Source organism: Martes martes (assembly GCF_963455335.1).
Source record: "Martes martes genome assembly, chromosome: 15".
Lineage (NCBI taxonomy): Eukaryota > Metazoa > Chordata > Mammalia > Carnivora > Mustelidae > Martes > Martes martes.
Genome location: NC_137903.1, coordinates 50,413,329 through 50,435,104, shown reverse-complemented (window position 1 = coordinate 50,435,104; position 21,776 = coordinate 50,413,329). Strand labels below are relative to the sequence as shown.

Below are 21,776 nucleotides of genomic sequence, written 5' to 3'. Positions count from 1 at the left end.
TAAATTTCCTTGAGCAAGTAAACTTGAGCTTCCTTTGTCTCTTAAAAAAAAAAAAAAAAATCCCCTTTTCGGGTAGGAAAGTAAAGGAAAAGCACATGGGGATTTAAAAGAAACACAAAGAATCAAGTCAGAAGAGATCTTATAAATGTTAGGTTGATTTATAAGAGCCGCTCTGGGCAGTTAACAGTCTGTTTACAATGAGCTGTCTACCGCTGAACATACTGTACATGGCAATTAGAAGTCGTCACGGCAAGAGGAAGCCACGGCCAGCCTGGGCGGCCAAACAGGAACCACATGAAAACAGCCAGACACCGCAGGGAAGATGGGAGGGACCAAGGTGGGGTTTGCTTTTTATTATAAAAGAAAAAGAAACTCCTCAGAAATCTGAGCAAAGGGAAGGAGAATCTCACACTCAAGAGAATCAACACCGGGACACAAACCGACCGGTGTTCGGACTCCAGGCTGTCCCCGTCTCCTCAGAGAGCGGAGATGGGAAGGGGACCGTTGAAGCAAACAAACAAGCCATTCTGTAAAAACAAAGAGACTCAGAAACCCTACGAACAGGATTAAAATCTAAACTTCTGGTTTTGCTTTTTTAAAAATTTTAATATATCAAAAGGCCTGCTTTAGTGACATGCTAGTCCCACCAGAAAATAATCCCAATCACCCCTTGTCAGTAACATGCTCAAGTTGACCAGCCAACTCTTATTTCTAAATCCGTGTGGGCAGGTGTGTCTTTTAAACCAAAGCCACGGGGCTCAGGTGAGTGCTCCTTCCACAACGTGCCTGCACCTGTCAACCCGACCGGGTGTCCACCCCCACCTCCGGAAGAGTGGGCAGAGGACAGAGGACCCTACAGTGACAGCAAGGGAACAGCAAAGGGCCCCGGAGAGCCACCTTTGCAAGCACTGCCTCCCTCACCCCCACTCAAGAGAAGATTCCTTATTTCCAACCAGACTATTCGTCTCCAGTTTGGCTCCCCAGTGACCAGAATGTTCTTCCTCCTTTAGCAAAAAAAACACACATATCTGCACACCCATATATATAATTTTTTTTGTTTTTACATTTAAATATAAAAATACTACTCTGCTTTGTGTTATAAAGGAAGGACCAAGCAGTTAAGAACTTCTTCTTCTAAGGTAGGTCAATCCATCCTTATGCTGAGCTTGTCTTCAGGGGAGGGCCATTTCGACCCGGGTGAGGGAAGCCCTGTACCAGGAGGACGGGGTGCATTTTTCTGCCTGGTTCTCTCCTAAGTTTCACTTTTAATAGAAAGTCGGTTATAACCTGACACGAAGTGGAACTCCCCGTCAAGAGGGGGAAATCCTAACCTAACCCCAGAGTAAGTAAGTAACCCCCCCTCCCCCAACACTCAGCTACCTGGAAGAAAGAGCCCTCCCCCTCCCTTCACAAACACTATGCTCTGTCCGGATAGCTACGCCTACTGGACAAACACACCTGATTAACTGGAAACAGTGGTTATGCCTCCCCACCCCCTCCCCACTAATGTACTAGACAGCTTCAGTGACAGGGGAAAAAAAGGTGGGGGGTGGGGGTGTAAAAAGATTAAGAACCTGACCCCTCTATCCTGGCCAAAGGAAGCAAAGAGATATTAACTGGGCAGGAGGAATAAAAAAAGACCTTGATATTCCGCCCTTTGAGTTACAGCTATTAGGACAGTCAAGAGAGGGGCAAACACGGAGGCAAGATGGAGAACGAGGAGGGGTTTGACGGCGGCAAGTCTAGTCCACTTAGTTTTTGTACTGGAAGGGTTCGTCGCCAGTTTCATTGAGAAGACACGTGCGGATGAGGGCTTCTGTCACTGAAAAGGGGTCACAGTTGGCAGAGGGGCGACGGTCTTCAAAGTAACCCTTCTTCTCCTGGCCGACAGTCCGGGGAATGCGGATGCTAGCCCCACGGTTGGCCACGCCGGCGGAGAAGTCGTTGATGTTGGATGTTTCGTGGAATCCAGTCAGGCGCCGGGCGTTATCCAGGCCCCCCTTGGGGTCGTAGGCTCGGATGTGGTAGTGGTGCCGCTTGCTCAGTTTCTCGATGGACTCCTCAATGTACCTAAGAGGAGAAAAGACGGGGGTCCAACTTGGTACCCAGAAATCTGCCCTTCAGTGGCAGGTGCACGTATGGAACTAAGAATGAAGGGACTCATCTATCAGACTGTTCACTAAAACGCTGTCCCCACAGATCAAATGATCCACGAGGGCAGCAACTCTGCCTTCTTACCCGTGTGCCCCACTCAGGGCCTCAGAATGGTGCTGGATGCTCAGTAGATTGTATTTGCTGAACGAAAAGACCCTAATCAAAGACCCTTCCCCACCCAGAAGCATTAAGTTCACTCACGTGCTTTTATCGTTACTAAGTTATTTCATACTGAAGATTTTCAAACACATTAAATTAGATCCCCCTTTCCGATAGCTATTCTTGAATTCTATTCCTAGAGTATGCTTTGGTCCTCTTCAAATACGAACAAAACAAGAGAATTAGGAGACAACTTTCAAAGCCATGTGCTAAAAGCTAAGGTACGAATGGAGAAGTCTGGCTTACTTATTAGCCCCAGCACATCAAACCCTCGGCAAGTATGCCAGCCAAGAAAGGAAGATGGCCCCATCACGAGAAGGCACTCACTTCAGACCATTCTCCTCGCGCATGGCCTTGGTGCTGAAGTTGGTGTGGCAGCCTGCACCATTCCAGTTCCCAGGAATGGGCTTAGGATCAAAGGTTGCTATCACTCCAAAGTCTTCACATACACGATGCAAGATGAAACGGGCCACCCAGAGATGATCTCCCATGTCGATTCCTTCGCAGGGTCCTATCTGGAATTCCCACTAGAGAAAACAACATGGCTGGCCTTTAAAAATAATGCCAGTTTCTAACCCCAATTCACAAGCTCCAAACCCTGTTCTTTTCTCACCTCTATCCCAACCCACCTAAGTTCTGGGTAAATGAGGGATGCCAGTACAAGTCCCCACTGGCCCCTATGTCCTACAGATGAACACGTCATTTACCTGGGCAGGCATGACCTCAGCATTTGTCCCAGCGATCTTGATGCCAGCGTACAAGCAGGCTCGGTAGTGAGCCTCCACGATATCCCTCCCATAGGCTTTGTCTGCTCCCACGCCACAGTAGTATGGACCTGCAGAGGCATTAAGATGAAAGGTCAAGAGACAGGAAACCAAGAAATCCCTTTCCGCAAAAGTCAGAAATCAGAAAGCTCTCAACACTTGCTTTCTGGAATCACTATGCCTGCCTTCACAGGGAGGCAGGGGCGTGACATGCAGGGGGCTCCTCTTGGCCATAACGTCAGTGGACCCAAAGGGTTTCCCTCCATGTTAATGTTTAAAAATCTATGTCCGGGGGCGCCTGGGTGGCTCCGTGGGTTAAAGCCTCTGCCTTCAGCTCAGGTCATGGTCCCAGGGTCCTGGGATCGAGCCCTACATCGGGCTCTCTGCTCAGCGGGGAGTCTGCCTTCCCCCCTCTCTCCGCCTGTTTCTCTGCCTACTTGTGATCTCTGTCAAATAAATAAATAAAATCTTTTTAAAAATAAATACATAAATAAAAATAAAAAATAAAAATCCATGTCCGGATTTGGGTAACAAGAAGGCTCTTCTCCACACTATTTCAGCCAGCCTCAGTGATATGCCCACAGCTTTTCTGATCCATGAGGAGCCACTATCGTCTCTGGGGAGGGAGTCTGTCCTTGGCAATGAAGCAAACAGGGAGCAGGAGGTCCATCTCACGGGGCGGATAGACAACTTACCTTGGGGCCCAGGGAAGCCATTGGAAGGCCAACCAAAAGGGTGCCCATCTGTGCCCATGAGAGTATATTCCTGTTCCATTCCAAACCAAGGATGCTGATTGCTCACCATGTCCATTATCCGTTTACAGGTATGCCTCAAATTGGTCTCTAGAAAAAAAGAGTCAATGCGCCATTAGAGCCATATGGGCAAATCCACTGAATTCCAGTGCTGCTGGGGAAAAGGGCTTTGGATTCCACAAAGCTGAAGTGTGGACTCTAAGGTGAACTGACCCAGAATAATAAACCTTTTCTCTGTCCCATCAGCCTAAATGTAGAAAATGGGCGAAGCAGGGGCGCCTGGGTGGCTCAGTGGGTTAATGCCTCTGCCTTCGGCTCAGGTCATGATCCCGGGGTCCTGGGATCGAGCCCCGCATCAGGCTCTCTGCTCAGCAGGGAGCCTGCTTCCTCCTCTCTCTCTGCCTAACTGTGATCTGTCTGTCAAATAAATAAAATCTTTTTAAAAGAAAAGAAAATGGGTGAAGCGGTAATCATATATCTGCAGGGAGACTCCTGAGTCACACACAAACCCCATGACCCTGGATCCAGAACAGAGCAGGTCTGCATCTTATCTGCACGCTGGCCACCTCCCAAGTGCCACATGTCAGGCACTTCAGCTCTCTGTGCACAAGACAGCCGCTTTAGCTGTCAGACTTATCCCTAGTTTCTCAAGCATTTAGAGCCAAACCTGTAATTTTCCTTGAGAGAATCATTTGTCTACTGGGGGCCCCCCATTCCAGGTGAGAAGATGAAGAGCTAAACTGACCAGCACAAAAGTAAAATATTAAAACGAGAGGAGCTCAGCTGGAGACGTCTAAGCTGGAAAAGAACCTTCAAATAAGTAAATACAGACTTATCAGCTGCTTAACTACATCCCAAAACACCACTTTAAGACCTCTGCATTATGGGAAACCCACAACAGGAGTCTACCTAGCAACCCTGAGGGACATATGAAAGCCTCTACTTTTACACAGGAGAAAACGCAGCTCAGCCCAGAGACACCAGGCAGCCTGCCCAGCTTACACGGCGAGTAGCAGAACCGGGAAGGCGGCAGCTACCTTGGCTTCAGAGCTCGTGCCCTTTACCAGAAGGGTACGGCCTCCCCAAAACAAAGGCAATTAAGGTCCAGGCATGGACTGACTCGTCACAAGTCGCACTGGCAGAGTGTACCAAGAGACTAAACAGGAGGGGGGATTGGGGGGCTTCTGCTATGGTAACAATAGGATCGGCGGAGAATCAGGATCAACAGCCACGCCGGGCAAAAGCCAAAAATGCAGATACAGTGAACTTGAAGCACATGTAGGTTATCGGGGAACCCAGACAGGAGATGGATTTTATCCCCCACCCCACCTTTTAAAATCAGGAAAACTAAGGACAGAGGATAAATCGTTTGCCAAGGTTCATAGCCAGGTAAGTGACAGATCCAGAATTCAAACCCACCATTCGAACTTCAGAATCCATGTTTTTCAAATCTAGAGGCAGGTGGGAGGGCTGTGTCATGGGGGAGCTCTACTGGTGGACAGATTTAAAGGAATTCACTGCTGTTTTATTTACACAACCAGTAGAGGAGACCCTGCGTAGACGGACCACACCACCTGTGAATGAGGAAGTTTGGAGTGGAGATCCTGGTCCACTCGCCCAGACTCCCGAAACAATTCTGAGACCTGAGATCATCTCACCTAGTCTAGTGTTTTCAGTACTGGTTTCGGAATCTCCTGTACTTCCCCTTTACAACGTTCATTGATTAAGGAGGGAGCATCCCTACCTCTCCAATACACACCTGCAGGCTTCCGGTTGTACTTGAAGACTTCACAGAACACCAGCTTGTTGGGGTCCTTACGGAAAGGGTCCCGAAACATGGCAACGGGGACGAGATACATGTCACTGTTGGAGCCTTCGGACTGAAAGGTACTAGAGCCATCAAAATTCCACTCAGGCAACTCTGGGGTAAAAAGAGAAGGGAAACTTAACTTAAAAATGCAGAGCTTTTCAGACAAGAATACAGCCCCTTCCTTAACCTTTCCACGTCTAAAGATCTACACTTTCTTTCCAGAAAGTCAGAGATGTGGGACTCCTGCTACTCATATGCAAACTCTGACAACTGCACACGGCTTTCATGTCCTTCCTGTGGGAGCGGCACAGACCACTGCATCAACACCCAAGGAACGCCTGACGTATCTTCCATAAGTCTGTCTACCGGACACCAAGGAGACAAACTGAAATATTCTGACAACCAGGAAGTCAGTCATCATTTAAAAAACTTCTTCAGATTCTGATTCCCCTACTAGGTCACCTGTGTTGCTTCTTTAACTCATCTCCCCACTGCATCTAGGGACTGTTCTAGCTCAAGTCATGTCCTTTTCTATAGACAAGGACATGGATAACTAGCAGGGTAAGTGGTCAAGGGTGCTCCCATGGTCACTTATCGACTTTCCCCACTGTGTTTTAAAGGTGGGTTTCTTCATCTCTCAAGTTGACTAGGAGTTTTCCAAAAGCAGAGAGATCAGACTCTCTTACCTTGTACCCCCGCCCCCAGCACCTGTCTAATACCTGCCACAAAGCAGGTACATGCCATATACTTTATTTTATGCTTATGCATTCACTCCAGTGTGACTACTAACAGAAGAGTAAGCCATCCTAAAAGTAGGTAAGAGGTGACATTTTTTTCTCTAGTCCCCTTCCAGGAGGAGGGCTATGGTTTGCTCTAGACTGAAAAATGAAGGTCACGACTCTTATCTAAGAGCCCCTAGTGTGATAAGCAATCAGGTGGTTTAAGAATTTCCAAAAGTGGAATCAACCAGAAACAAACGATGGGCCAGTCCTATTTGGAAACCACTTCACACAGAGTCTGCTTCACATCCAGAACCTCACTGATCAGAATCCGAAACAGTACTCTATAGAGTTTATACAGTAGATAAACATCGTCAGGTTAGAGCAGTGGTTTTCAAACTGGGTTCCTGGGGATACCTCAGAGCAAATTAAGTGGGGATGCCCAAGTCAGCAAAGTCCCCAACCCCCTCCTGCCCCAACTAGACTTTTAATCTTTTTTCCTCAATATACTGGCTTACATGGAAGATTCTATTGAAATAAAGGGGTCCATTGTTGCCACGCTTTGAGGCAGCAGAGGAGCTTAGCGTTGAATGAATGAAGTCTGAGAAACCCTGCCTCAGGAAAGCCTGACACACAGAATAATAAAGTGGCTAAATCTAGTGGCTTGCTTTCAAGGCTGCTCCCACCCCTCCCCACGGCTCCCACTCTGCTCGGTCTCTCACCTTCTATACACTTGGGCTCACTGTCCAAGGTCCGGGTCTTGCAACGCAATCCTTCTCCCGTCCCGTCAATCCAAATATACATAGCTTGCACTTTCTCGCCCTGAGGCAGGGACATGTACAACTGCTTGATGCCTTTGTTCAGGTGGGAGCTCGCGGAGGTGGCCATGGTGGACGTTGTTCTGCTGAGAAGAACCCACCAAAAAATGATTACCAACTCCAAACTGATCCTCTGGCAGGAATGACTCAGTGAGGACAATTAAAGCAAAAAGTCCCGGTGGGAAATGTCATCCCCTCCCTTTGGAAGCCACTCTCCAGAGTATACTACTTCATGCTGCTTTCAGAGGGATTTAAGCTTTTGTATTAGACAAAATGTCCCTGTAGGCTTCCTTGAGCTAGAATCCACACTTGTGAGGACGAAGCTCTATTTTGTCAGTGTAGCATTTTATATTTTATACTCAAGCACTGGGTGAAGCACTAAAGTTCGGGAAGAGAGGATTTGCAGAAGGTCTCTCTCTCCCAATATGAGTGAAATGCAGCCACAGAAAGGCTGGTTTGCTACGGTGTCTGGGTCCATCTCGTCTCTTCCTTGCATTCTAGCCGGCACCTCTGTGAAAAACCCTTTTTGGAGAGTCTCCCCTCTCCCAAAAGCACCCCTACACATTGAGACATTAGGAAGAAGAAACAAGGGGGCTAGCTAGAGTAGTCAAAAGCCTGGTGGGGTTTTCCTAACAGCGGCGCAATTGCAAATCCCCAAAGTATCAAAGAGCTGATCTGCGTTGGATTCTGAGCGGCATGCACCTTGCCATCGTTTCCACGGGTTTTCTCACTTTGGAAGGTAGATCTACATTTGCCAAGGACCTTCTCAGATCCCACCAGAGAACTTTTAATGAGGAAATTCCCACTTCAGTAACAAAAAGATCCGGGTTTTTAAAAGCTGGGCACGCTAAAAACTGCGAGCCACTGCCACAAAACCTCTGAAAAACCCAACATAAGAGGAAATGTTGTACAACGGCCCCCCCTTCCCCAGCTCAGTGGCCCAGAGTGCCTGGAAAGGGAACACATTGTTCTCCAACGACTTGGGCAACTTTCTGAAGTACAGTGGCTAAGTTTCTATGGGCAACCGTCCATGTTTGCCCAGCTGAAAACAGAACAGCTTCTCCCTCCAAGAGCCTCACCCCTTCCCTTGGGGAAGAGCAGAACCTCCTTGGTCTGGTCTCCAGCACTGGACTGCAGTACCGGTCCTTTTCCATATCCCTCTGTATTACCGCGCGAGCAGAGGTCTCCGTGGGTCACACACAGCCCCCAAACCTCCGCCACCCCTGCCTTTAAAGGCCGGAAGGAACAACACCTGACCCTTTCAGCTCCCACTACAAAGCCTACAACCCAGTCCCTGGCCTTCCTCCCCAACCTGTTACCGCCACCAATATCCAGGCACACTTCCTCCCTTTAAGCCTCAGTTCCAGACTTCCTGCTCTTTTCCGTGAGACGAGTTGGATGCCAACATTCTAGTCTACTGTTCCCGACTGGTAACGCGGTGTGCCCTGAGGTTATGTAGGGTAAAAATGGGATTCTGCACTTTCTAGCTGTCTCTGCAGCTGTCTCCGGCTCCGGGGTCTTCTTCCCTGCCTCTTCACTCACCCCAGCCACAGAAGGTCAATCGGATCGTTGGGGTAGCCCTCCCTGGCCCTTCTCCTTTTGGAGTTGCGTTCGCGCCTCTCCTGGTTCTCCGGCTCTCGCTGGTCCATGCACCGGAGCTTTCTGGGCGAGGGAGACGGAGACGGAGAAGGAGGGGTCAGGGAGCGTTCGGGATCGCATCGGGACGAGGAGGAATACGAGGGCTGGTGGCCCACGGTCTTAATCTTGACTCGTGATTTCTCTCCGGAGTTCATCGAGTAGGCGACGAAGCCGAAGCAGTTGGAGGGAGACTCCGAGGACCGCGACTCCCCTTCGTCTTCATCTTCGTTGTTGGTGGTCTTCGCGGATTTGCGGCTGGGGGGGGTTACCCGCTTCCCGCCCCCGGGGCAGTTGGGATAATCCACTTTGAGGGTAGCCCTTTCCCACTAAAACGTCCCTAAAGTCGTTGCCCTGCCCCTCGGGCCCCGGTCTGGATCTCAAGGCCTGGCCGAGGGGGCCACATCCCTCCGAGGGCCGAGGCTGGGAGGGAGTGGGGATGTCGCGGGGGAGGGACAGCGCACCGCCGCTGCCTCTGCCCCGCCAGGCCTCTCCGCCCGCGGCGCCCGCCGGCCAAACCGCAGCCCGGGCTCCCCATTGTTCAGTCACAGTGCAAGGCCCCCGGGACCCCGCGCAGGAGCGGCCCGTACCAGCGACCCTCACGGCCACTCGCCTCGGTGTAGGCGTCTAGAGAGCCTCCAAACCACGACGATCCTCCAAGGCCCGCCAGCGCGGAGCAGGAGCGAGCCTCCCAGGGGCCACCCGGCCACTCCACCGCGGCGCACACAACACCGCCGAGGTGGGAGCGCTGGGCCGGAGCAGCGGCTCCACCGTTCGCCTCGCAGAGCGACCTCCAGGGGCGGCGCCTAGGGCCGCGAGCGGCGAGAGAGATCAAAACAACTCCCCGCCCTCCTCCGAGCCCGGCGAGCAGCGCACCCCACAATCGCCAGCCCAGAGCCTCCGAGAGCCGCGGGCGGCGAGAGCACGCGGAGGGCGCTGGGGCAGAGGAGCACCTTAGGGGCGGGAGGTGCAAGGGGCTGCCCCGAGGCGCGGGGTCGACAGGCCGGGCTCAGGGGGTCCGGGGGCTGCAGGGGCGGCGCGCACCACTTCCAGCCCCCGGGACGACGGCGCGCTTACCTGAGCGGCGAGCAGGCGGCGGGACGGGCAGGCCTCGAGAGCGAGGTGAGGAGAGGAGAGGAAGCCGGCGTGCTGCTCAACAGCTCCACTCTTCTCCCATTCTCGGCTCTGCGGGGCTGCAAGTTGTCCCGCATTTTTTATCCGCTGCCCGGGCCGCCCCCGGCGCCCTGATTGGCTCCCAGCGGCCGGGAGCCGGGGCGGATCGGCTGATGCGCGCCCGGGCCCCGCTGCCATTGGGCGAGCCGTGGAGCCGGCGCCGTCGGGGTGGGGACTCGAGGGCCGGGAAAGAAAGAAAGGGAAAGGGCCTTGGGGGGGAGGGGGCTTGCGGGGGGAGGGGAGCGGAGGAAGGGCAGGCCGGCGGCGCGCGGACAGGCGAGCTCCTGCCAGGAAGGACCCCGCCTGCCCCGGCTGCCGCTAGCCCTGGCGCGCCCACCGCGGGCCTGGGACCGTCCCCTCAGCCCCCACCCCCGGGGCCCGACCGAGGCGCCCCGCACACCGCCCGGCCTCCGCCCCTGCCGCCTTCAGGTTGGATAGTTTTGCAGGAGAGGCCTGTCTTTTTCGAGGTCGTACCGCAGACCCCAAGGCTCCCTAAGGACGTTCTGATCCCCGGGGACGTCGTTTTGCCTTTTGTTGTTAGAGAACCTGCAGCCCTCCTCGGCGCTGGCGTCTGGTTTGAGGCGCGGTGCGGGAGCGGGGGCCGCGGCCTGGGCGGTGGTGGGGCACCGAGGGGGCTGCCCGGGGAGGGCCTGCGGGAGCGGGGCCTGCAGCGCGCCCGCCCGCCCGCCCGCCCGGCTGCCCTCGCCGTGGGGCTGGGGAAGGGAACCGCAGTGTGCGTTCTCGCTTCAGTCATCCACACGCTGTGCTTAGGTCCTGCCCTGGAGAGGATCCGGGCGGGCACAGGAACGGTCAGGGGACCTGTCCGATTCCGCCTCGGACACTCCGAGACAAGTCTCTCAGCGACTGTCTGGGCCCAGGCTTCCTCATCTGCAAATAAAGCCCTTGGAGAGAGGACGTTTAGAGCCGCCCAACCAGATCTGAAATTCTGGGTGCGAACTGTTCCCCAAGGGCAGCTGAAAGAAAAGTGAGGTCTTCGCGTGCCCCCCTTGGAAACCCAGGGTACGTCCAAATTTTAGAATGTTTGAAAGTAATGCTTTCGTTTCCTTTTCAAGGAACTTATCGCGCCTCCTTTTTAATCTGGAAAATTTGAATCGGTACCCCTTCCTCCTGTCAGCCTTGCTATGTTGGTTGAGAAAATGTGTCTGTGAGCACAATCTTGAAATACATGCTTGTAAACAGATACATAATAACTATATAGTATAGAGAGAGACACACACAATGCCCGCACACCTACCATATTTTCATTGCTACCAGTGCCCTTGCTTGAGTATTTTTTCTTCCCTGAAATCCCCCTGATGGTGTCTAGTCTTTATTGCATCTTTCAGGAGCCCCAGTGTTTGAGACTTGGAGAATTTTCTGTATGAACACCAAGAAGTCAGGCTTCATTGTCTTTGGAAGAGGAAGGGAAGAAGTTTGTGCTTGTGGTTATTTTTCGTACCACAATTATGGAAAAGAAATGTTGCCTGTGACCACACACACATAACTTGGCTTCTTCGGTCACCATCCTTCCAGAGTGTCTGACACTGTAGTGCTTTCAAGTGACAGATGCAAATTTCACCTCAAAGGGGATTTTGATATATTTCAGACAGGTGACATTCTGCACTGCAGAACCCTTAAGAAGGTCCATCTTGAGTTTGAGTGCTGTATGTTGAAGTATTACAATATGTTTAAAGGCTGGGGTTCATATCATACAAACACCGGTTCAAATCCGGGCTTCACTTCTTACCAGCTTTGTGTTAGCTTTCTCATCCACATGAAACCAGTTTTCTTGCCCACATAATAGAGATAACAGTTAACTGTTGTAACTGTATTGTAAGGATTCCTTCTGATAAGCACATCCACTAGATGCAGATGGTAAACTTGGAAAACAGTAATTATAATTATTATAGGTCAAGGTAATCCAAAGAGATTGGATTCTTTCTTTCCCCATAACAACCCATGAAGTACAACATTCTGACTCAGTCCTGAGTTGAGGGGAACTGGGGGAGAGGAAAGGTCATGGTTTCATTTTAAAAGATGGTCGTTTTCAGTTGCCCAACTGCCTCAGCAAAAACCAGAGCCTTCTCCTGAACTCGTCACCACCAGATTCTGAGATGCAGGTGGCAAGCATAATAGAAAATGGGATAGCAAGAAGTAAATGCAGTTTTTAAAATTTATGGGATTGTATTTTGCTGTGTGGTTTCACTTGCTAGGGATCTTCACTGCCTTGAACAACTCATCCATCTTTCTATCTCCCAGTAGTGTCCAGAGTGAGTGTTCAATACGTGATGTTTGTTGATCACACAGAAATGACAGCGGCACCATCAAGAAAACATGTGCTTTGAGCTGCTTTTCCGAGAATGCAAATGGATTTGCTTTGATCCATTCATGTGACCAGAGGCATACTTCGTGAGGGTTAGAAACCTAATACATGACCACTGAGTCTTTCAGGAAGGAACAAGAGGCCTTGTCCTTGGTCGGCCCCCTGCTTACTAAAACCAGCCCAGTTAGGGCCCAAATGAGTCTGGGGACCGATCAGGGAAGCTTTGAAGGGTATGAGGGGAAGAAAAAGCAGAAGAAGCTAACTGGTTCGCCCCCAGAAACCCAGACTGTACTTTCAGAGAAGTTAGAAGGAGGACTGCCTGTGCCATTCCGTTTGACTTGACTGTGTCTGGTGACCTTTGTCCTCCTCCCCCTTCTTCCCTAAATTGCCACTCGCCCCCATTTTCCACCCTCTCCATAAAAGAGCATTAGCATGCTTGAACCGGTGAACTGTTCCATCTCTAGGTACACTGAGTATCAGAGCTGATAGGGGGGTTCTATTACATGTGCTTTGAAGTCAGGTTTTTCTCTCTTAGAACGAGGTAGCTATGTCCAACAGGTGAGTGGAGTGGGAGAGCAGTATTACAGGTAAACATTTTTTGCTACGAATCTACAGGATAGGGCTAGGGACTAAGAGTTTCCCTTCTGTGTTGTCCTGCTACCTGTAATATAAAGGCCTTGCCTTGGGTGGGCTTTGTGAGTTTCTCTCAATTTCTCTCTGCCTCCTAAAGGACCGATTCTCACTTACCAGCTGTAAAGCTCTTAAAGATTTTTATTTATTTATTTATTTGAGAGTGAGAGAGAGCACCCAAGCCGGCAGAGCAGCAGGCAAATGGAGAGGGAGAAGCAGGCTCCCCGCTGAGCAGAGAGCCCAGGACCCTAGGATCACAACCTGAGCCAAAGGCAGATGATTAACCAACCCATCCACCCAGGAACCCTGTAAAGTTCTTAATCTAGTGGTCTGGAAGTGCCTTCCCAGGGCCTGTGTGGTTGTCTTGCACTCATCATAGATAGGATTGGGGGTAGGGCTGAAACATAATCAAACCTTCAACCCTAACAGGCAGTTTGGGAAGTGGAGTTTTCCTTATATTTGAATGAGTTCAATAAGCATTCAACAAAACTCTTAGCTCAGGCTCAAAAAACATAGCTGAGACCCAGACTTGAGGAACACCCTGGAAACCCAACCCAGAATTGTAAATTATGCTTTTTTTTTTTTTTTTAATAAAACAACACCAGTTCTTTCCCAAAGAATAGACCATAGTATAATCTTAAAACAAAACGAGAAGAACACACACACACACAAAAACAAAACAAACAGCCTTGGAAGTTGATATCATGACTCTTAAACCAAATTCTGGGAAGAAGCTACCATTGGCCAAGCTTTCCAATTTCACTCTCCATAAATAAGGAACGAAAGACCAGTTTTTCCTTCAATTCAGTACCGAACACTGAACACAGAAGAATTGCTCTTTATATCCTTCCTGGTTGTTTGGTAGTCTCCCATCCAAGTACTAACCAGGCCTGACCGGGCTGAGCTTCCCAGAATCCTCGAGATGGGGTGTGTGTCCAGGATGGTATGGCCCCAGATGGATTGTTTGATATTCTTAAACCCTGGTTAGGAAACGAGAAGCTCAAGTCTCGGCGATCTGTTCTTTAGCCCAATTTGAGGTTTGTTGAAGGCCCTTTGAAATCACTCAAATATAGGGAACACTCCATTTCCCAAAGTGTGTGTTACGAGTTTCGTTGGGCTTGAGCCCCACTCTGAATCTTCACTCTAATAGGAACCTGGGGAGTTAAGTTCATCTTCGCTAACACCGTGGGGAAATAAGTCCTACTGAGAAAATTAAAGCCGTGCACTTCTGGAACTAATCTGCACATCGTTCTGAAAGATGAGGAGGCCAAGGCGCCCATAACCTGCAGTAGCTTGCTGAAGTCACCCTAGGGCAGTACTTCACAGCCAAGTGCACTTCCCAGGAGCAACTCCCTTGGGAGCCTTCTCTGTTTTCCTTCCTCCGGTCTGCTGTGGGTGCTTTCCTGGGCCACCACCGCCACACCCCTGCAATCCCTCTCCTTCCCATTGAGCAAAGCGCTCGCTGAGGGGGCCAGCCAGTCTACCTCCGAATCCTACAGGGTGGCTTGTCCAGCGTCTCCCACAGAGTGGACATTCTATATACTCTTTGCGAATAACAAAGGGAGGGGGATACTTTATGTCAGGTTCTCTTTAAAGGAATCTTTGGAGAACATTTTGCCTATTTAATCATCTGTCCCCAGTTTCATTATTTCATGAATCTGGGATTTTCATAGATAAATCTTGTTCCTTATTCTCAATATATGTATGGATCTGTCTTCTCTAGATTGATTGGAACATTAGTGAAGCTTATTTTTAAAAGCTTAGGAAAATAAACTGAGGGTGGGGGTGTGGGTAGGGAGAGGGTGGGTTATGAACATATGGACATTGGGGAGGGTAGGTGCTATGGTGAGTGCTGTGAAGTGTGTAAACCCGGAGATTCACAGACCTGTACCCTTGGGGCTAATAATACATTAGATGTTAATAAAAAAATAAATAAAAATAAAAGCTTGGGAAATTTAGCATCGTGGTTTAAAAAAAAAAAAGAAAAAAGAAAATTTGCTTGGACCAGAGTGTGTCCTTTAGTCAGTTCTTTTCCCAGAGATAGCCTCCACGGGTTCCCCAGTCCTGCCTTCTACCCTCTGTCCCATTCGTTGATTTGAAACCCTGTTTGCTTCCCGTTCACATGCCAGATTTTAATGGGAAACAACCCTGGGATATGTTCTCGGGATGCTTGCTTGGGCAATACTTAGACTTAGTTCCTTATTTTTCCTGAACTCCTATCCCCTCCCCCCACTTCTTTTAAACCGGTTCTGGGAGACTTGTTTACCACCTTGGAGAGGGGGAGGCTTGGCTGGGGCAGCGTGATCATAGCGCCCTCTGGTGTAATTTTGTGAAGAATATCCCCAAAGTTTAAGAGCGGGAATTCCGCTCCCCCCCCCCCACTGGCCTTCCAGGGGAAGGCCTCTGTGTTATTATCTCCAATATAGTTAATTAATAACATGCAAGTTTATTATCTCCACTGCCATCTAAGAGATACTGTGTTGGGAGTATGAATTGATTACCAGTGGTTTCTTTATTATTATAAAATTAGGTTTCAAATGACTAGGAAAGAGCAGCTTAAGGATGTTTGGTACTTTTTCCTCATCTCCCACCAGTGTGTGCAAGAGGTAAAGAGAAAAGGATGTCCGCCACGAAGAGTAACTGAAGAGTCTAGAACCCAAGAGTTAAGGTGGGAACGGCAAGGACCAGAAAACGTGGTTAAAAACAAGTCTTATCCTCAGCCCTCCCTCAGATCTGAGCCCAGAAATTTAAGACCCAGCCAGAAGCTGAGAGTCTGCCAGACTCACTCCCAGGGGAGGCCAGGGTGGGAGTACTGGGTGGTGGACAGAAATCTGACATAGACATGCCTTTTAGGGGATATCTGGAGTACTTATAGGGTGCCACTCATTTCAGCTGGGCCTTCTGGGTGACCATTTTTCTTCCTTCCTTCCTCCTTTTTCTCCTTTTCTCTTTTTTTCAAAAAATTTCAGTTTGAGGATCACTTCCTTCACCGTTGCTATTAGCAAAGTCACCATAGCCCAGAGGACACAGCCACTGGCTTGAGTCAGACACACCTGTATTCGAATTCCTGTCTTGCTTTGTACCAGGTCCAAGACGTGAGTAAGTCAGCCTTCTGAGTCTCGGTTTTCTGGAAGTTCCTTATAGAAACACTTTTGAGGATTAACAAGCAATAACAGAGTAAACAATTTAGAAATAGTTTGGTGGATTTTGTTATCCCAGAAACGAGGAAGAGAGTGGGCCCATTACAAAGGACATGACTCAGGCTTTAGGACTGTTGGTGTTTCCCGAAGGTTCACAGAACCATAGACCTGTCTTGAAAAACATTTAGAAGAAACAGGGGTAGGCGGAGATTCTGGAAGCAAATAAGCCTTTATTCAGCATCACCTGTGCTACATATCTGGTGCATATACAGGAAAGTTTGTCACTTGGATCTGGCAAAGTCCCTACCCTTTAGGAGTCTTTAGGTGGTTAGAAAAACCTCCCCAAAAGAGATGATTTCAGAGATAGTACAAAGCGCAATGTATCAGCTATATGAACAGCTTAACAAAGTGGATTTCGTATAAGCACCTAAGAGTTCCAGAACAAAGGAGTCAGTAAGAGTTCTTGGAGAGGGCCTCCTGGAGGGTACTCAGTGGGGTGAGGGTGAGGTTGGGTTTTATGCTGGGTACCAAACAACATAGTAAACATGTGATTGTCTGATGGCTTTCTGTGAGATGCAAGGGAGTGAAATTTGCAAAGACCCATGGGTACAATTGAGGAAATTGTACATGTGCAAAGGCAGTGATAGGGAAATAGGTAAGCTTTGACTGGAATAGGAGTAATAAAAGAGGAATCTGAAGAAGTACTAAGCCTTTGAATTCTATATTTGAATTCTGCACATTTGAAGTGTTACTAAATTAAAACATTTATAAAGTCTCATTTTATTAATTCGGATTTGAAATGAAGGCAATCCTTAGAAGTGGGAGGGGGGATACAAAGCATACTTTCAACCAGTATAAATTAATTCTAAATTCTGTTTATATTACTTCCACGTGATGGTGCCCCTTTGGTGAGCACATTGAAGTACCCACTTTTCTTTATCAGGATGAGACTTCAATGATTCCAGTTTTGAATTGTGAGAAATCATTATAGTCTCAGGTAAAAGGCAGTCACTTGTCCCTGGAGAAGTAGCTGGTGAAGGCATGACTCTGCTCTCCTTCCTTTGAAAGCCTCCCTTCTATCTCATCCGCCCGCTGTCCCCCACCCCCACCCCGGGCTTCTCTTGCACACTCACCTACTCCTCTGGTGCTCTCCCCACCACCCCACCAATTTCATCAGCGTCCCTTTCTCAGGCCTCTCTCTCCTCATCTCCTCAGCAATTAGACATTCAAGGGCAGCAGATGTGCCAGCAGATGGAGACCAACTGCGCTCCTTCATGGCCATTACCTTCACTCGGTACCAAAAAGGGTCCAGTGCACATGACTGAGAGAACCTGCGTGGAGGAAGATGGGTCACAATGTGCCAAGCATCCTAGGCTGTCTCAGGAAGAGCTTTCTGAAAGGAGAAGAGTCTGGTCATCACTTTCTGACTGCTCCACTTCCTGCAGTAATTTGTAGAGGGGTCCTACAGTACCCTTGTGATACGGAGTTTCTTTGGATCCCATCAGCTTCAAGCTGGGACGGTAACAACGATGCCAAAGGGAAGAGATGCCATAGATTCCCAGCAGACACAAAGCATTGATCATCACATGCCAACAGAAGAAGGTGGTGATAAACATGATGTCGCTGATGTCATCATCCTGCCATGGGTAACCAGTGACTGGCTTGTACAGAATAAAGCCCGCCTGTATGAGCCAGGAACCCATCATCAGAAACAGAAAAGTCTCAATCAGCAAGAGGTGAAATGTGTCAGGAGTCCACAGCTCTACAGTCAACACCAGCATCAACAGAAACACCAGCAAGATGAGCAGACAATGTATCTGAAACTCTATCCCCGTTGAGTCCTGGACATGTGATGTCAAGAGCAGCAGGAGCACGTAGAAGGTCAGGGCCAGGGAACCTTTTTCTAGAAGCACACACCTCTGAGGCAGCAAGTTCTTGCTCATGACATCTACACAGCCATTGAGGGTGAGGAGGATGAACATGGTGAGGTGCTGCCACTCTTTGGGGTACATAAATGTTGGTGGCAACAGTCTGTTCATCAGTATCAACCCTCCTTTAATGCAACGGATCTCGTAAGCTATCAAGAAGGAGCCAATCACCATCTTCAGCACACCTCCGTGGCATATCTTCCATAATCTGGCCCATTTTCCCTTCTTCCTAGGATGGCATGAAGGGTCCAGCGGAGAGTCTTTGAATATCACAGCTTTGGAGACTACTATTGCCTGATACAGTCCATATAAGATTAGAAATAGTCCTGGGTACACATGACCAATAAAGGTTCCCATTGAACTACAGATCTGCCTAACAAAGGAGAGAAGAGCAAAATTTGGGCAAGTCCACACCTTCTGGGGCCACTTCAAGTTCTGGCCTTTGGAAAAAATTGCCTTCCACCATCTTTTATCGTCTCACCCCACCCACTGCTCCCCCACAGAGGAAATGTCTCTTGAAACAAGCCTACACCTTTGGTGGCGTAAAGCCTCATTGTTCCATTCCAGTCTGGTACATTGGGAACCAACTGACTTCTGCCAGAGAAGGAAGCTTGTGAATGTGCTTTTAGAGGCTCCTCTCTGTGGCCCTTGAGAAGGGTCCACACCTGTGCACATCTGTCCCTTTCTCCCATGGCTTCCTGCCCGTGTACTGCCCAGCACTCAAATGAGGAGAAAGGGGCATGGGATAGGGGTAAGGGTTGCTGTGGTATCCCGAGGTAGCCTGGCCATTCAGACATAACTTTGGTCCAGTTGTAGGGTTTTCTTTCTGAACACCTATGTTTATAAACATTGGGATATGTGACCATATATTACACACCTAGCACCAATCTGGCTTTTCTTTTCTCTTACAGACACATTCTGAAGATCTCCAAGAAATCTCCCTTCACCTCCTCCTCTTACTTCTTCACATCTCCATCTGTGTCCCTACCCCTGCATCAGCATCTCTACTGGCCGATAAATGGATCCAAAAGCTATCTTTTGATCATTGATTTTCAGGGACTGCGGTGGGTTTGTAGTGGGTCAGCTTCACAGAGCTTGAGCTGTATTTCCTGGAATGCCCTTCCTTCTATGGGTCCAGGTTGGGTTGGCTACAGAAGAGATTTATATGATCATGTGAAGGCGGAACTGAAGGAGCAACCCAAGCACACCCTGAAGGTGTATGATGGTGCCAGGTGCCCCTGAAGCTCCTGCATTCTGCTCCTGACCTGTTGTCTCATCTCCTTGGCATGGGCAGCAACCACGCCCATAGCTCTTCGCTTCTCTTAGAGTCGGGGCACCAGCTTCTTCGGAGGGTCACTTGCCACTGAAGAATGAGGTGGCGAGAGGCAGACACAGGCTCCGCTTTGTTCTCATAGGTTTCGGTCTGTCCTTGTTCTTCCCTAACTTGCTGCAGAATTCTTCCTCCTGACTGCTGCCACGTTGACCTGAAATGATCTCCAACCTCATTCCATAGCAGCCTTCCCTAGACTTCTCTGCTACAAATCTGTAAGGTCTAGTGGCCATAAGAAATTCATATTTCATATCACTTTCTCCCAGGATTCATCCCTAACTGGTACAAGGGATTAAGGTCAAATCCTTAAAATGCAGGCACTGTTGAGTGAGTGACCCCTGTGAACTGGTGTCGGCCATTTTATTTTAATGTGACTTAGCCCATCAGCTTCGTTTATCTGTTACTCCGCTCGTGTCTAATGCACCTCAGAAGACGGAGTCCTAGGTATTGGGTAATAGGAAGCTGAGTATAAAGCAGAGAGGATGGGAAAAAAGTAATGAAAATAGAGCAGAGAGGATGGTGGAGGAAAAGGGTAGTGGGAATGTGAGGCATGCCCTGGACCCACACATGGATTTGGGTTTATTGCAGTAGGTACTGAAATAGTTTTTTGGGGCATGGCAGTTGTGCGAAGGGGGAAGGAAGTTCATCACTCAGCATGAACCATGCTGACATCACAGTGTTCTGCATAATCATCAGTCATTTCAGTACAAGCAATGTCATGGGGCAGAGAGGCAGCACCTGTATGCCAGCAATGGCCCTAGAAGAGAGGAGGAGAATTTATGCCCAGGTCATAGCACCGTCTCCGATCCCTCCCTCCTATCCAAATACCTATTACTTCTCAAGTTCACTTAATTCCAGAAAAATTAAATCTCTCTCTGCCCTTGAAGATGACAATAATTCAGATTGCTTCTTATAATTGAGAGATTTGCAGGGGCTAAGATTTGAGGATGAAAGCAAGTTGGGAAAAGGCTGAATTCTGCCTTACGAAGGAATTGCTTATTTTAAAATTTAGTTTTAGGTGTTTCTCCCCCCCCCCCATTTCTTTTCTTTTGTTTTTTAGAGAGCATGTGAGCGGGGGTGGGAAAGTGGCGTAGGGAGAAGGGAGAGAATCTTAAGCAGGCTCCACACCCAGTGTGAAGCCCAATGTGGGGCTTGATCGCAGGACCCTGAGTCATGCTTAACTGGCTGAGCCACTGAGGCACCCAGGTGGGTTTTTTTTTTTTTTCAATTGATATAGAGTCATTGTAGAAAAATCAGGTAAATATATAAGCAAAAAGAACAACATTAAAAATCATCTTTAGTCCTGTAACCTGGAGGTGACCATTGCCACCATTGAGGTATAGAAATGCAGTTTTAAGAAGGCAGTATATGGCAGTGAAAAATGCATCAATTGGAAGTCATAAATTGGGGTTCTAATTTCAGTTCTCTCTTCATTTGCTGAATGTCATACCTCTTAGCTGAAAAAATTGCGTGTCAAACTTGACCTTCTATTGAGGTGAAAATAAAAGAGCATGAACGTTGTTGCACAGAAGTGAGCATATTTGTCTCCTTTTTCTTTCTTCCTTTTGGTGAAGTATCAAAATGCTTGGAGATCCCAGTAGAGCTCAGTGCTCAGGGCAAGGAGATTCAAAGGAAGAGTCTGAATTGACACTTCTGAAGTGAGTCATGGAGGAGAGAAGCCCAGGGATTCTCTTTGGTTTTAGACTTGCTCTGGGAGAAGCACAGGGTTCATCACTCCCCTAAGTAATGGTAGGGCTGGGCTGGGGAGTGCATGGTCTACAGGCCCAGGGAACTGTATTTAGTCACTTTTAAGGTTGCTCCTCATACTTCAAGGCTGTGGTTCCTGTATGCTGGGGGCAGCAAGGTTCATTCCAGCTCCCACACTCATCTCCCAGTTGTTTCTGGCAGCTGTGAGCTGGCTGCCAGTGGTCAGGGGAGGAGGGAGATGCCCAGCACTGACCCAGCAGCAATGCAAGGTTGGAAGTGGCAAAGGACAAGTAGCTCCACTTAAGGTCCCGTCTGGGATGCTCAGGGCCCCCACCTTGGCCAGACACCAGCACTACATGTTGTTCATTAAAACATGAACATCCTGATCTGGGGCTTTGAAGATAGGGAATCACCCGTCCCAAACCACACACTGCCCACAAGTAGCTGAGAAGGAAGCCAAAGGTGGTGAATGATTAGCAGAACCGGCAGACAGCTCCAGAGTCTGTGGGCAATGAGTGCCTGGACAGCTGTTTCATGAGGGGAAAACTGCTTGACCACAGGAGCCCCTGGAGGTCCTTCATGTGCTGCCTGTTCCACACTGTTCCACACTGAGACGCCCCTCAGACCCGCCCCACCCTCCACCCCACATGTCTGGCATGAAATGCTAGAATGAACAAGAAGGTCTTTAGGAATTCAGGAAATAAGAATTTGCTACTGCTGTGGATTCTACTGAG

The 21,776-nt window shown here is 49.1% G+C and overlaps 3 protein-coding genes across 10 annotated transcripts in view; 1 reads left to right on the top strand and 2 right to left on the bottom strand.

Annotated features, from left to right (window-relative positions):
• Positions 1–321: 321 nt before the first annotated feature.
• GLUL (glutamate-ammonia ligase) lies at positions 322–9,994 on the bottom strand. 8 transcript variants are annotated; one of them, XM_080823813.1, is made up of 8 exons: positions 9,889–9,992; positions 8,719–8,838; positions 7,081–7,262; positions 5,574–5,750; positions 3,773–3,919; positions 3,021–3,148; positions 2,641–2,840; positions 322–2,070 (listed from the first exon to the last, which is right to left on the bottom strand). In XM_080823813.1, exons 2-8 carry the CDS (start codon positions 8,823–8,825, stop codon positions 1,752–1,754), a joined length of 1,260 nt encoding a protein of 419 aa, XP_080679939.1. In that variant the 5' UTR covers positions 8,826–8,838; positions 9,889–9,992; the 3' UTR covers positions 322–1,751. The 8 variants fall into 8 exon arrangements, with proteins under 8 accessions (XP_080679939.1, XP_080679941.1, XP_080679940.1 ...); XM_080823815.1 differs by having other exon boundaries at positions 5,589–5,750; XM_080823814.1 differs by having other exon boundaries at positions 7,081–7,259.
• The window catches only part of RGSL1 (regulator of G protein signaling like 1), a gene marked incomplete at both ends in the record, with an annotated part of 150,851 nt that continues 138,325 nt past the window's right edge, over positions 9,251–21,776 (top strand). The window contains 4 exon segments of the mRNA XM_080824503.1: positions 9,251–9,397; positions 9,435–10,132; positions 10,307–10,969; positions 13,264–13,328. Of these exon segments, the coding sequence (XP_080680629.1) occupies positions 9,251–9,397; positions 9,435–10,132; positions 10,307–10,969; positions 13,264–13,328 (1,573 nt within the window).
• On the bottom strand, positions 17,457–18,362 carry LOC308355899 (transmembrane epididymal protein 1A-like; the record flags this gene model as incomplete). The annotated part of the gene is made up of 1 exon (XM_080824468.1): positions 17,457–18,362. One exon carries the CDS (start codon positions 18,360–18,362, stop codon positions 17,457–17,459), a length of 906 nt encoding a protein of 301 aa, XP_080680594.1.

Coding starts and splice junctions, on each gene's coding strand:
- GLUL (XM_080823813.1), bottom strand. CDS start 8,825: ATGGACCAGCGAGAGCCGGAGAACCAGGAGAGGCGCGAACGCAACTCC. Junction 3,149..3,772: donor TGGCTTCCCTGGGCCCCAAG/GTAAGTTGTCTA, acceptor ATGCCTCTGCAG/GTCCATACTACTGTGGCGTG. Junction 2,841..3,020: donor CTGAGGTCATGCCTGCCCAG/GTAAATGACGTG, acceptor TGTTTTCTCTAG/TGGGAATTCCAGATAGGACC.